This window comes from Myxocyprinus asiaticus, chromosome 3 (genome assembly GCF_019703515.2).
Source record: "Myxocyprinus asiaticus isolate MX2 ecotype Aquarium Trade chromosome 3, UBuf_Myxa_2, whole genome shotgun sequence".
Lineage (NCBI taxonomy): Eukaryota > Metazoa > Chordata > Actinopteri > Cypriniformes > Catostomidae > Myxocyprinus > Myxocyprinus asiaticus.
In genome coordinates, this window is record NC_059346.1 from 53,699,442 (window position 1) to 53,714,652 (window position 15,211).

General features: G+C 36.3%; 1 protein-coding gene and 1 long non-coding RNA gene across 2 annotated transcripts; one reads left to right on the top strand and one right to left on the bottom strand.

The window, feature by feature from the left end:
- Window positions 1-1,926: 1,926 nt before the first annotated feature.
- On the bottom strand, window positions 1,927-7,514 carry fkbp6 (FKBP prolyl isomerase 6). The gene is made up of 8 exons (XM_051680897.1): window positions 7,440-7,514; window positions 6,122-6,239; window positions 5,476-5,565; window positions 5,170-5,372; window positions 4,819-4,938; window positions 3,144-3,341; window positions 2,654-2,763; window positions 1,927-2,573 (listed from the first exon to the last, which is right to left on the bottom strand). Exons 1-8 carry the CDS (start codon window positions 7,512-7,514, stop codon window positions 2,495-2,497), a joined length of 993 nt encoding a protein of 330 aa, XP_051536857.1. The 3' UTR covers window positions 1,927-2,494.
- A 1,618-nt stretch (window positions 7,515-9,132) lies between these two features.
- Window positions 9,133-13,956, top strand: LOC127430828 (uncharacterized). Its single transcript, XR_007895497.1, has 3 exons — window positions 9,133-9,272; window positions 11,025-11,153; window positions 11,669-13,956. It is a non-coding gene; the product is annotated as an uncharacterized LOC127430828 (long non-coding RNA).
- Window positions 13,957-15,211: the final 1,255 nt, after the last annotated feature.

Genomic DNA, 15,211 nt, shown 5'->3' on the forward strand with positions numbered 1-15,211 from the left:
CACCAGGAATTGGCACTCCGAGAACTCTGCCCAGGAAATTAGCAGGTCTACAGGCGGCCCAGTGTCCATGGAGTGACACCCCTGACTAAATTTGTCAAAAATTGTCAGGAACAAGAACATGTACTAAGTGTGTTCACTGTTTGTGTTGCTGTTGGCTCCATGCCAGATGTCTGTCACGTTCCAAAAAAGATTTCAAACCCTGTTGCGGTTGCACGAGGCAAAAAACTACGCACAGATACATGGCTTTTATGTGCACATAGCTTCTCACCACAGGTCATTCTTGAGATTAGCCTTCAAGGTGACTATATACCAGCTCAAAGTCCTGCCCTACAGCTTGTCCCTGGCTCCCTGCACATTTACATAATGTGTCAATGTGGCTCATGCTCTGCTGAGGCTGAGCGGTATCTAAAGAACAAGCGTACAAGCACAGGGATCTGCAGCTTGCACATCTGGAGCATTTGGGCCTTAAAGTCAATTGAGCAAAAAGCATGTTGGTGCTCAGTCAACAAGTTTCCTTCTTGGACTCGATAGCCATGTTGGCGCATCTGACCGACAAATGCACTCCGGTTTTTGATGAGTTTCAAGCCAGGGGTAGCCCTACTGCTGCGACAGTCCCAGCTGGCCTTGGGTATGATGGCTGCTTTCGCAGCCGTAACCCTTTTGGGCTTTTTTCATATAAGGCCTCTCCAATGTTGGGTCAACTTGAGAGTCCCGCATCGTATGTGGTGACATGGTCGCTTAAGTATCCTATCGACGTGCCAATTTTTAGCCGCACTAGCTATGTAGAGAACGGCCACGTTCTATCTGAAGGACGTTGGGCTCAGCCAAGTGGACAGAAACAAAGTTGTCACAACAGACACGTCCAAGCTCTGTCCTTCTGGCTCTGAGAGCTTTTCAGACAGACATGCAGGGCTTTCAAGTTCTGATCTGCATGGACAACACTGCAGTTTTGGCCGCACATAAATAGCTCCAACTTGGATGCTATAGCTCACAAATCGCTAGCGAAGCGCAATATATTTTCCCGCCTGTCGGCTTGCTGCACTAAGTTTTGTGCAAGGTTTGGGAAGACAAGGAATCCGTGCTGCTAGCTGTGCCAAAGTGGCATAACAGCCCTTGGTTCCCAGAGCTGGTAGAGCTGTTGAATACTCCCCCATGGGAAATTTCTTTGAGGAGGGATCTGCTATCACAAGTTCAAGGAACAATCTGGCATCCTCAGCCGGAGCTGTGAAGGCTTCATGTTTGTCTCCTGAACAGGGCTCATGTGACACACTAGGGTTGTCGCAGCCCATGTTCGACACCACACTGCAGGCCAGGGCACCCTCAACAAGGCGGCTGTATGCCTTCAAAATGGCCAATTTTTGCTGACTGGTGTTCCTCCCGTTGTGAGGACACAGCACATTGACCTGTGAAAAAGCACTTGCTGCTTTTTGAAAGAACACTTGGATGCAGGACTTACTCCATCCACACTTTAAGTGTACGTCGCTGCCAGAGTGATCGGCCATTACCCCCTTTGGTGGTTTGTCCGTGGGCAAACGCCCCACTATCATTCCGGTCTGGGTACTCCCGTACAAACATGCAGTGACTTTATTGCTTGATATCCCTAGTGGGCGTTTCTACTGCTTTTGCTCTAATGATATTGGTGGACTGCATGTCTGGCAATATCTCTTGAAAATCTGAACAAAAATAACACTTATTGCCAATAAAACTAAAATATTTTATCATTTTCAAGTGTGAATGAAACGGTGAACAGAATGAAACATTGAAAGACACTTTCTTACAATTTCAACAGTTTGCGGGCGTGAAAAGACACCATGTATAATGACTATATCTTGTGGTCACTTGTTTTGTTTTATTTGAGTAAACACAAAGCAAAAGCATATGTATTTTTAAACTTATACAGTAGCATAGTTCTATACAAATCAACTTTTATATAAATCGAAGGAAAATTCAGAACACACTAAGTGAAGCAGAACATCTTATTAATTGAATTGTTCAACATTATCAAACCTGAACATACAAAATGCTTGGTCAGTTTGAAAATTATTAACAAAAATAACATGCATTTGATGGCATATAAAAATAATTGAAATTAATGTGAAATAATGTGAAATTAATATGACTTATGAAACTTTATCAACTACATGTGCAGAAAACATTCTCTGATTATCTATACAGATTACTGAACAACTGCAATTATGTGAGAAAATGTCCAGGATCTCATCATGCTGCAAAAGTTGTTTGTTGTAATATAGCTGAGTTTAGCTTGACCTCAGTAATACAGTGTACAGAGAGCTGTAGCTATATATGTGTAGGCAAAGCTATATATATATGTATATACACATTTACAAACACAAATAATAAAAATTATAATAAAAATAAAAAAAATCAATAAAACGTTTGACAACACTTGACAAATGTTGGCCACTCAATCCAAAATGACTATATAATTGTGCTTTTACTGCCCACTTGTGGATCAACTGGTGAGGAAAATTCTTTACTTTTCTGTTGGCTTTAAACCTGAGAACATCTTGAAGCACATGTCTCTCTCTTTGTCCAAATAGTCTTTATAGCAGCTGTAAAGGATTGGTAGATTTGTTTAGTTTACCACCTTTTAACATTCACATATAAAAGACTTTACACTTCACAAACTTACAGAGCAAGCTTTTTCAGCAAGGTATTGATGTCGGGGTCAAATGGCTTTTTTGCTTGAGCAAGTGTGAGGTAATCTTGTGCTTTCTCATAGTCTTTCATCTCCAAACAAGCCTAATTAAAAAATGAAAGGAAATTGATTGAAAGGAAATATATCAGTATAATTAGGTGAATCTCATGATAACTGTCTAGATCAAAGAAATGTCCTGGTCATATTTTACCTCAAAATAAAAAGAAAAAAGAAGACATTATATTTTGCCTAAATCAAGCCTATTTTAGACCATTATGGTTTTTTTGCATTATGGCATTATTTTAATGACAGTTAAGTAGATTTAACCCTCATTAGCCTACATTAATGCAGAAAAAAATATTTAAATTCAAAACATTTGTAAAGTAAAAATTTTCGGTTCAGAGCAACATCCTTTTACCTTTTTTAAATATTTTGTTCAAATAATCAATAAAGGACATATATGTGTAAAACAAACGGCTCCAACCTGGCCGCAGCGGAACAGTGCTTTGGTGTTGTGAGGGCTTATGTCCAGGGCTTTCTGACCATAGCAAAGGGCTTTCTGATGTTTCTCCTGCCTGAGGTATGTGAGTGAGAGGTTGAGCAGGAAAGGTAACTTCACCTCCTCAAGATGCTTCTTCTCTTCTTCGTCCACTGGCACACGATTCTGCAAAAGTATCACGGCCTGTACCATGGACCAATGTGATGTTAAAAGGGAAACATCAAAGGTCAGTTTTCCACACACAGATTTAGAAGGTCCCTTATTTTATTACTTTATTCATGGTGACTATCACAAGAGAATACTTGCTAGCCCACAACTAAATTAATGTACGTGTTTAGGAAACCAGCTTTAATATTTAAACACTTTAAGATTATGATAAACAATTTTCTCTAAGTAACACAAAAGAAAAAATTATGCAGAATGTCCAAGCTGCTCTTTTCCATTCAATGAAATTGACTGGTCCTGGCGAGTTCCAAAAATGCCAGTAGAAAGTAGAATTTAAGTAGTTAACACTGTTGTTTTCCCCCCTGCTCAGTCCTGTTAAGCATGTCGAGGCTGTTTACTGTTAGAACTTTTTACTGTGAACTAGAAAATTCAAACTAGAATTCAAATGGGTTGCATCAGTTTTAAGGTCTGCGCCGCGATATCGAGAAAAGCCCGGTTGATGGGGGCGCAATCCAAGGACACAGCAGGTTAGAGCAGAGCAGAGCAGATCACTGGCGAGAGTTGTTCTGTGATGGCTCGCAGTACACTTGCGCAAAAACCAGGCGTCAATCGCACCGCGAAAATATCGCATTGCAGATGAGAAGCATTTTTAGAGCGTATAAATTTGCCTCGGCGGCCTGAAATTTAGCTTGGGTGACCACTGATAAAATTTCAATGTAGGGAGAACTATGATATTGTTCTTTACCTGCTGTCCGTGATCCTATCCGAACAGACCTGTGAGAGACAAATTACACATTGACTTTCCTCCATGGTCGGGGGTTGGGAGCTGTGTCAGTGGACTGGCTGACACGGATCCTAAGTAACTGATTTTGGAAACGCAGGCAACAAAATATATTTATAAAAATATATTATGATAAATATATTAAAATCACTATAAATTCTAATACATAGGCAGGTATTTACCATTAGATGCAACTTGTGAATGAAGATAAAACAATGCAGGGGAAACGGAAAAATTATGTAGGAAAACATTATATGCCATTTTGTTGCAAAAATAAATAAATTATGCAAATGGAAAGCTGATACGAAAAAAGCCCCCAGCTCCCCAAGAATGCACAAATTAGCATTCAACGGGGGTCTCCTGTTGCACTCAAGGGGTCTGAGGCACCCCTAGACCCCCCACAACTCGCACCATTGTTGCGCCCTCTTGTGGACTTAGGAGACAAGGTTGATTTAAAAATCTGGTGATCACTGATGTCTTGTAGTTTTTCCTCCCTAACTAAAATAATGATTTTGAATTTTGGCCCTTTTGACAGCTCTATTGGACATTTTACAAAATATCTCCTTTTGTGTTCCACGCAACAAACGACATAAGGGTGAGTAGATGTGAACTTAATTTTTTAACAAGTACACATGCTTGTGCAAAGCAAAAGCTCAGTTAAAACTCTCGAGACTGAGACGGGAGAGTGACGTAATGGATAAGAAAGCACAGAACCTGCTTGTATCTCTCTCGGGCATCTTCATATCGCTTCTTATTGAAGCAGAGATTGCCAAAGCTACGCTGTGTGTCCACCACATTCAGCAACGTTGACAGTGGGACAGTGTTCTGCTCTTCCTAAGAAACCATTTTTAAAATCACAATCTCAGATACAACCAACCAACCACACATATTAATGAATACAAAAATTATATTCAACATTTTTAACAGCACCTTCAATTACTAATTAAAATAGCCTGGTAACATTTTCACAACAGAGCCCAGATCATTAAATGTGTAAAACTCTAGGAATTGGCAATTTTACAAAGCATTTAATTAAATGAGCAGGCCAAATTCAAAAAATCTTACCAGAGTCAAATCCATGAAATCATCCACTTTTGCTGTGTCCAAGAAATCGAGGACTTGCACCTCATAGAGGATTGTGGCTAATGGAGGTATGTGTGGGGGGCAGCCAAGGTCCCCATAGGCATATTTGGGCTTGAAAAGAAAACGGGAAAACTCGTCTTTCCTCATAGTAAGAAGGCCGAGTTCTAGGCCATACAAAGTAACATCTATGGGGAAAGAGCTGATTTGAGTGGCATTTAGGACAATGACAATAAACAGGGGAATAGTGATGATTATGATTATAATAGGAGATCTAAATGTCCACCTTACCTCGACCAAGCTTCATCATTCGTGGATATTTTAAGTGGCTGGTTGTCTCGAATGGTGCTTCGGAATACTCAAGAAAACCAGAGAAATGAACTGTGGATGAAATTACACTTACTGTTTGTTGTAAATGTTAAATATATACAGAAATGGCATTGTAGAAGTTGAACTAAAACATTAAGGGAGAATCCCACAAAAACGTGTCTAGGTCTCATTTCACCCCAAAATTAAAAAACAAAAAACATTGCAAATTAAATTATGAATAAATAATTAAGTCTATTTTTGGATCATTAAGATTTTGAGCATTGCATTGTTCTGCATTATTTTCAAGTCCAAGAAGCCCATTTTCCCCTTAAATTTGCATTACAGAAATGTGTCAGAATGTTTAACTTTTTTTTTCGTAATTCACATTATTTGCAATGGTGATTCTCATCAAATTCTCATTACTGTAATACAATGATTAAAAAAACTATTTGAATATACCATGGGCATGTTCTTAACCAGGTCTGTGAAATTTACCCAAAAAGGTCCCGTGACATAAAGGTATATGTGCTGCTGAGAATCATTTATCTCTGAACTTGACTATCATACGCAAGATGTTAAAACTGTGACTGACTGCTCCATTAAAACCACATTCAGTCTAGTCATTTACTTGATACTGAAGCATGCAAGGGTATGGGTGGACCTTCCCCTGCATGGATCACCTCTTTGAGAACTCCTCCATCCCCTAATATGTCTTGCATTTGCCAAGCCAGACGCTGGAAAGGAGTCTAAAACACAAATATTTATTAGATCATGTTTTAGCTTATCTATTTTTAATAAAACTATTTTTATAATTTATATAACAGTTCATATTTCTAAATACATATGTTGGCATTTGTAGCCATTATTACTCAACATGAAACCCCATTAACCACCAAGTTAAAATTCTCTCATTTAATTACCCTCATGCCATCCCAGATGAACACAAAGATTTTTAGAAGAATATTTCAGCTCTGTAGGTCCATACAATGTAAGTGAATCGTGACCAAAACTTTGAAGCTCCAAAATGTACATAAAGGCACCATAAAACTAATTAAGACTCCAGTGGTTAAATCCATATCTTCAGAAGTGATATGATAGGTGTGTGAGAGAAACAGATCAATATTTATGTATTTTTTAACCATAAATCTCCACTTTCACATTCTTCTTCTTTTGTTTTTGGTGATTTGCATTCTTCTTGCATATCGCCACCTACTGGGCAGGGAGGAGAATTTTTAAGTGAAAATGGACTTACATATTGATCTGCTTCTCACCCACACCTATCATATTGCTTCTGAAGACATGGATTAAACCACTGGAGTCTTTGGACTACTTTTATGCTGCTTTTGTGATTTTTGTGGCTTTCAATATTTAATCATCATTCACTTGCATTGTATGGACCTACAGAGCTGAGATATTCTTCTGAAAATCTTTGTTTGCATTCAGGAAAAGAAAGTCAGAGAGAATTTTCATTTTCGGCTGCACTACCCCTTTAATTTGCTGTCAAATGGGTAAATTCAGGAGGTCCCATTTAGACTCTTAGCAAAGAAATACTGTGGTGGTACCATGCGACAGTAATGGTAACAGATGGTAATACAACGGTACTTTGAAATGGTATGGAAAAATCATAATCATGTGCCATGGTATTTACATGGCACTTCAAAGAATATCATGGTACTGCCATGTCCAAAACACATGGAAAAACATATTGCCATGGTATTTGTGGATGCATTGACACACTAATATTGTTAGACATCCCAGGCGACCAAATACGTCCAAATTGGAAGTTAAAAAGCTCTTTTTTAACTCTAAAGTCAGCCAGTGCTGTAGAAAAAATTACGTTTACTGAAATAGCATTAAAAACACATGTAAAGAGAAGTAGTTTGCTGGAGCGCCTTGTACATTTATAATCATTCACCATCAACAACAAACCTGCTTTGCACCTTTACCTCAATTCCGAACAGATGGCGCTCCTCTGGGGCTAAAAACTGTAATATTCTCGAGGTGCTGCCGTTTGTCGACATTGTGTGTTTTACAAAAACAGAAACTTTCTGAAATGGGAAATCTGCTGTTGATTTGTTATTGTTAGTGACCGCGAAACCGACGCCAACTAGCGGCCATTATTATAAAATGTAAATATATCTGTTCAAATAAAGCAATAAACCACGAAAGTCTCATTTTGGGGTGAGTTTACTACGGTTTAGATGTGTTTTTAGGTCACAGGAATGAATATACCGACTATTTTACAAATGTTGCGTTTGTTAGTAATAGGGAGACGATGCTTTCTGAACTTTGAATCAACTGAACCATTTGATACTCAAAACGATTCATTTTTTCGAAGAGCTCGAAACACCGCGCGCTGAGGACATCTGCTGGTAAAGTTATGTAAATGCAACAGAAAGACTACACAAAACATGCATTACTTTTCCGAAATGTATGAGAACTTCTAATGAGCAAAATGTCAATTTAGTTACATGTTTCAGAAGTCTACCATTAACATTTTGCATTACTTCTGAAAAACATGAATAAAAGCAATTCATTTCCACAAAATTAGTGGAGCTTCAAGCTGTTTCACATTGTTTTGGACTGAAAAGTGCATATATATATATATATATATATATATATATATATATATGTGTGTGTGTGTGTGTGTGTGTGTGTGTGTGTGTGTGTGTGTGTGTGTGTGTGTGTGTGTGTGTGTAAAAAGGTTAAAATTTGACCAAATTCATTCTGCATTCTACAAAGGTTAATCATGATTACTTTATTGTAATGAGATTTTTAACAGTAATAAATACAAATAAATCTACATATAGTTCCTTCATTTGCAACACACATACTTTTGATTAGATTAGATTTGAATAGATTAAATCTTTCTAGGGAGTTTCTCCATGTCACTGTCACCTTTAGCTTGCACAGTGGGGGTTGTAAAGCAATATTCTCTGTAAAGCTGCTTTGGAATAATATTTATTGTGAAAACTGTTATAAAAATACATTTGAATTGAATTAAAAACATTTCTCTGCAGGTTTTAACATCTATCATTGCTCTAATAGGCTATTGTGCAAAAAAAATATGCGCTAATACAAAGTAAATATTTTACAGATATTTAAAAAAGGTTATATTTTACTTCTTTCTTTTTATCTTTAGTGCAATAACAATATAAAAAGCAAATATTTAATTTTGAAAACAGAATGTTGTGTTTATAATATCACGTGTCACTATTTTTCTCACATATTATAAATTGGACGTTATACATTAAAATGAATAGCTGGCTTTATATTTTAGAAAGGGAGTCCTTCACAAGGGGATCATCATATTTTGCCAAAAAGTAAAAAAATAAATAAATAAATAAATAAATAAAAGTTTAAAAAAAAAAATAATAATAATACAAAAATAAAACAAATCTGATCCATAATCACGGGACATTAATCGAAACGTATAATAAATAATTAAGTTGTCATATCACAAAATTAAAAATGACCCTCTGTCTGGGGCAAGATCCCCCCGTGTTGAGTTGAGATTTATCAAGGCATCAATAGTGATCGATAACAGATGTCTATATACATGCAGGAAGAAATGAAAACCAATTGTTTCATAGGAAGATGTTAATGAAAAACACTTCCTTCTTCACACTAAGGCAAATAAAAAGGAGGCGCTGCTCAAGTGAGGAGTGTGCTGTATTTAAACTATCTGGACTTTGCTCTCACTTGGTCTGTTTTCTCTTTCTGTACCATCGGAATCAAGTCTACAAACGCGATCTTCAACGCGATAGTGCTGTATTATGGTGAGCTTGTTTATCAAAAACCAAAACGACTGTTTTCACTGTACAATTTCTAAACTTTCCAGGATATCAGCATAGTTTGTGTAACACTTTATTAAGATGAAGAACTCTGAGAGATATTAGGTTAAACGCTTTGAATGTATGTATGCTAGCAAAATCTGCACAGTTTTGGCAAACTGTATGCGCATTTGACCTGTTGGCAATCCTTGGCAAGTGTGTTTTCGTTTTTGTTCATGTAGGTCATACAGTAGCTTATCACAATTCAATCGAGGCGTGATTTTAAAATGATCAAGTGGCAGGAAGGATTATTTTATGTTTTATTTTGTCATTTTAAAGACAAGATATAAGTTTTTGTACAAAATGCAAAAGATAACTACACTGAAAAAGTGACTAGTAAGATTTAGTTTTAAGAATGTATTTCATGACATAATATTGATTAAAGTGAATGAGTACATTTAACTTAATAATTTCAGTTAATACAGTACATTTTTTTAAATCTGATGCACATGGTACTTAAATAAACATAGTAAATTTTATATGAACATTGTACATTTAAAACTTTCCTCATGAACACACATTTAATCATGTACCACATGAAACGTATTGCATGCTAGTCTATTAGACAACATCACCTTGCATTACTGACAATAGAAATGCAGACTGAACACTTAGTGCACAAATCACGATGAAGGTAACAATCAACAGATATTATTATTATTATTATTATTATTACTACTGTTATTATTATTATCATGACCAGTTATTTTGTTGAGTAGAAAATGAACTTCAGACTTTTCAAAGCAAGAAGTTACTAAACAAAACATCAAATCAACAATAAAAACGGTGTAAATAAACTTGCAAACAGTGAAACCATGCAAGCTCATTAATTATTCAACTGGGAACACCAGCTTCGAAAAGTTAAGTAAAGTGTACTCAAATTAGCGAATAAATGTGACAAGGTTTTCTACTTTAGGATGGATAGGCGCATGATGATGCATTGTAAAGATAACGAACAATCATAAATAATATTTACTTATAACTTATAAGTACATATTAGTAAGTAAATATTATTTATGATTGTTCGTTATCTTTCATTATAAGTTATAAGCTAGAGCATGCTTGAATTGAGTACAAATGTAGAATTTACTTAATATTTTCAAGTTTGCAATTTAACTTATTCAGTGTAGAATGTATTTTTCTGCTATTTTATTTCACCACCAAAAAAAAAAAAAAAAAAATCAGTGTAAATACATACAGTATATGGAAATACAATGGTCCCAAAAAGTATTTGGACACTTTAGCCAAGTGGCATTTATTTTTAAGAAAGATAGCACATGCACAATTTTCAAGCAAAAAGAAGTTTGGTAAATTAGAAAAACAATAGATAAAATTATAGAAATTAAGATGATTTTATTTTTTATTTTTTTCTGGTTGACAGACTTAGTGGAACATTTCCACAGTTACTGTGATAAAATACACCTGTTACCGCAAGACAATACATCATAGTCTGAAAACTTTTTGGGGCCCATGCATGTCATTTAATTTACACTTGTAGGCCTTGCTAATTCATTTAGTAAGTTTTTATTTTGCAACATTGTTCTGTTATAAATAAATAATGTATACTCGTTTCCAACAGAAATGTCCTTTGTATTTAAAGCACTAGAGATGCACAGTAATTTCATGCACCATGTTGCATACACTGGTTATTGGCAAGCACATGGCCTTAAATTCTCTCATTACTTGTATCTGTTTTAGGATAGCAAAATTGAAAGTGCTCAGAGGGAGGCAGAGGAGGTGAAAGTCATTATGCTGGAAAATGCAAATAAAGCAGAAGAACGTGAAGGAAAACTCAAGGATCAGAGAGCTGAACAACTTCAGTCCACTGTGAGTAATGTTCATCTGTGTCCCCTGAAATAGAGTCTGATATTGGCGTGTAACTTGCAATATGATGCATGTCATATCTAGATTTAATACATCCCGATTCATCACAGTTAAATCTGGATGTCTTCTGATTTACTTGTACATTGCATTTATGCAGACGCTTTTATCCAAAGTGCATTCAGTGTATACATTTTATCAGTATGTGTGCTCCCTGGGAATTGAACCCATGACTTGGTATGCAGGAACTCTAAGACTAAATGCAACTCTAAACAATAGGACAGTCATAATATTCCTGGTATAAAAGTTATGTACAGTATAAACCTACAACATATAAACATCAACATTAGTGTTTAGAATATTCTATGAAACTTTATTCGCAGTTCTCAACCCAGAATTGCCATATCAACAAAACTCTATTGTGGAATGACATTTTCACACACTCTCAAACAATCTGCATCTTTGTGTTTAAGGAGTCAATCAATAATTCTCATCCAGTTCTATTTCAAATTTTCTTTCAGAGTAAAACTGCAAAGCTAAAAAATGCAACAAAGCTGAAAGTGAACCAGAAAATGGAGTTCATGCGGGCTAATAAAGGACTTTTAAGCATCTTAATGGTCTCAGCTGCTATTATAATTGCTGTGGTGATTGCCATGCTCGTCACCAAAGACATATATGAGCACAGGCACTCAGAAGTAGAAAGTGTCTTAGAAGAGCCATAGCATCAACTTCAGCAGACTGGAACAAGAAGAGGACAAATCCCCACTACCACACCAGAACTGTCAGTTTGTTCAGGGGAGTATGACTGACTTTACCAACACTTGGAACCTCTTTTGACTCAACAAAACCAATTTTACTGTGGAGAAGTCTTTTCATTTGTAGACTGTTTAGGACCCACTTTACTGTTTATTAGGTGTCTTTAACTATGTAATTAAGCACTTGATACAAGGTACTTATTATGTACATGCATGTTGTTGCAGTATACTTACATTTAAAGTACCTGCATTAAATTACATCTGTAGTTACACTGTTAACCTTATACCCTAACCCTACCTCTAAACCTACCCGTACAACCTACAACCTTATACAATAAGTACATTGTATTGTATGTATTTTAATATTAGTACATTGTAGTTAAAAACACCTAATATAAAGTTGGACCATAGTTTTTATGGGTTAGATGTTTCTGGGGTGGGGGCGACATGTTTAGCTGACATTAATTGGTTATGTTTTATGATATATCTAAGCTAAGATGAGAGAAAATTCATTATTATAAAGAATTTTCAGGAACCTTTTTATAAAACTTACATTTCAAATGGGATAAATCATATTTAAGGGAGAACAATCATGATAGTCATGCTTTAAGATTGCTTCAAATTGAATTTCCATTAAAAATGATTTAAAAAGTGAGTTCTGAATTACCCATTTAGCTTTTCAAAGCTCTCACAGTGGATGGTAAAGTCTTCGATGGGAATAGGGCATAGGGATTATCACTTCTGAATGGAACGCACACTTAGATTGTTTAGTGTCAATTGATATGTTTAAAGGTGCACTAAATAATTTTTTGAGGAATGTTGAAGTGGCTAACATTGTCTTACACTGACACCTAGTGGCCTGGATGCTGCATCATTCAAACACAGTAGTTTTCAATTTCAGATGCCATTGAAGAAATTCACTAAACCCAATAAGCCAGGATTAATTTGATCCATGAATGAAAGTGTCCGATTACAGGGCAGTTACTGAGATTAAGAGAGTGGTATTCAGCTGGTCATGTGATGCTAACATGGCTGCCCCCATGAGGCGCCCCTGCCACATGTAGAATAAAAGAGCTCTTATAAGGCTACTGATATGACTGAACTCTTCATCTCACATGAGTGGTCATGATTTTACACATATGTTTCAAAATTACTATTCATTTTTTTACAAGTAAAACTTTTTAAATGAGGAAAAAAAATTACTGAGTGCACCTTTAAGCATACTTCAAAATTCACAATCATGCACATTCATGGTTAACTCAAGGAGTTTTAAGATTGTTTGCATTATATTTGCATACAAGATTGTGGGGAAGGTTGTTCACCAAAATTCATTTGGTGTGCTGTAACTTTGTCATATAAACACAACTTTACAGAAAAGGCTACCACGAAAGACTTGATCCCCATGGAAATAGTGCTGATAGTTTGGTATGTAAACAAAAGAAGATTAAAAGCAAGGTCCAGTGCACAACATCCCTTTTTTGTGCACTGTGCTAACATCGGGTTAACATATGAGATTAATATAATAGTTTATATAATTGTATAATATAATTGTTTATAATATTTTAATAATTTCATTATTATTTAAAAAATAAGAATTTATAATAATAATAAAATCATTATATACTAAAACCATAATTCTATATTTTTGACTTGGAAACCACCCAAAGTTGTTATTACCTTTCATGAAGTCATGCCACAAGGTTGATTCTCATGTTTGGTTAAAATGTGGTATATAAATTGGGAAGGAAGTGAAAATCATCAGTTGTATTGCAACCTGGTGGTTTATACCTTGAAATTCGCTTAAGCATCAATCCATAATCACTATTTTCTCAGTCAATTGCAATAAAGCAATCAGTACATTTCCAATAGGAATGTACTGGTCACACCCAACTATATAATAGTGCATTAAATCTATTGCAAAGATGAGAGTAATCAATCTCTTTGTCATGGAACCGGCACATAATCTTTCAGGAGGACTTTTGTTGTAGGCAACTACTGTGTAATGATTTGATTGCTCCTCTATATGACCAAATAAATTATTATTGTTTGATGGATTTGTGTCTTCGTTTTTTCCATTGCATTATATATTATTGCTATGAAGGCTAATTTGAACATTTAACAGTATTATTTGTCATTGTCATGATTCCCACCTTTGTTGTTCCACCCGCTTACCACCAGAGAGCTCCATCACCTGGGGATTGACTTTAACTAACTGGACACCATTTCCCATAATCCCCGTACCTGTCAATGATTACCTGTTCACCTGTTTCCAATCCACTCAGCTACAGGTGCATCTCAATAAATTAGAATGTCGTGGAAAAGTTCATTTATTTCAGTAATTCAACTCAAATTGTGAAACTCGTGTATTAAATAAATTCAATGCACACAGACTGAAGTAGTTTAAGTCTTTGGTTCTTTTAACTGTGATGATTTTGGCTCACATTTAACAAAAACCCACCAATTCACTATCTCAAAAAATTAGAATATGGTGACATGCCAATCAGCTAATCAACTCAAAACACCTGCAAAGGTTTCCTGAGCCTTCAAAATGGTCTCTCAGTTTGGTTCACTAGGCTACACAATCATGGGGAAGACTGCTGATCTGACAGTTGTCCAGAAGACGATCATTGACACGCTTCACAAGGAGGGTAAGCCACAAACATTCATTGCCAAAGAAGCTGGCTGTTCACAGAGTGCTGTATCAAAGCATGTTAACAGAAAGTTGAGTGGAAGGAAAAAGTGTGGAAGGAAAAAGATGCACAACCAACTGAGAGAACCGCAGCCTTATGATTGTCAAGCAAAATCGATTCAAGAATTTGGGTGAACTTCACAAGGAATGGACTGAGGCTGGGATCAAGGCATCAAGAGCCACCACACACAGACGTGTCAAAGAATTTGGCTACAGTTGTCATATTCCTCTTGTTAAGCCACTCCTGAACCACAGACAACGTCAGAGGCATCTTACCTGGGCTAAGGACAAGAAGAACTGGACTGTTGCCCAGTGGTCCAAAGTCCTCTTTTCAGATGAGAGCAAGTTTTGTATTTCATTTGGAAACCAAGGTCCTAGAGTCTGGAGGAAGGGTGGAGAAGTTCATAGCCCAAGTTGCTTGAAGTCCAGTGTTGTTTCCACAGTCTGTGATGATTTGGGGTGCAATGTCATCTGCTGGTGTTGGTCCATTTGGTTTTCAAAAAACACAAGTCACTGCACCCGTTTACCAAGAAATTTTGGAGCACTTCATGCTTCCTTCTGCTGACCAGCTTTTTAAAGATGCTGATTTCATTTTCCAGCAGGATTTGGCACCTGCCCAC

Coding starts and splice junctions, on each gene's coding strand:
- fkbp6 (XM_051680897.1), bottom strand. CDS start 7,514: ATGTCGACAAACGGCAGCACCTCGAGAATATTACAGTTTTTAGCCCCA. Junction 4,939..5,169: donor ATTTCATGGATTTGACTCTG/GTAAGATTTTTT, acceptor ATGGTTTCTTAG/GAAGAGCAGAACACTGTCCC. Junction 2,574..2,653: donor TTGCTGAAAAAGCTTGCTCT/GTAAGTTTGTGA, acceptor AATCCTTTACAG/CTGCTATAAAGACTATTTGG.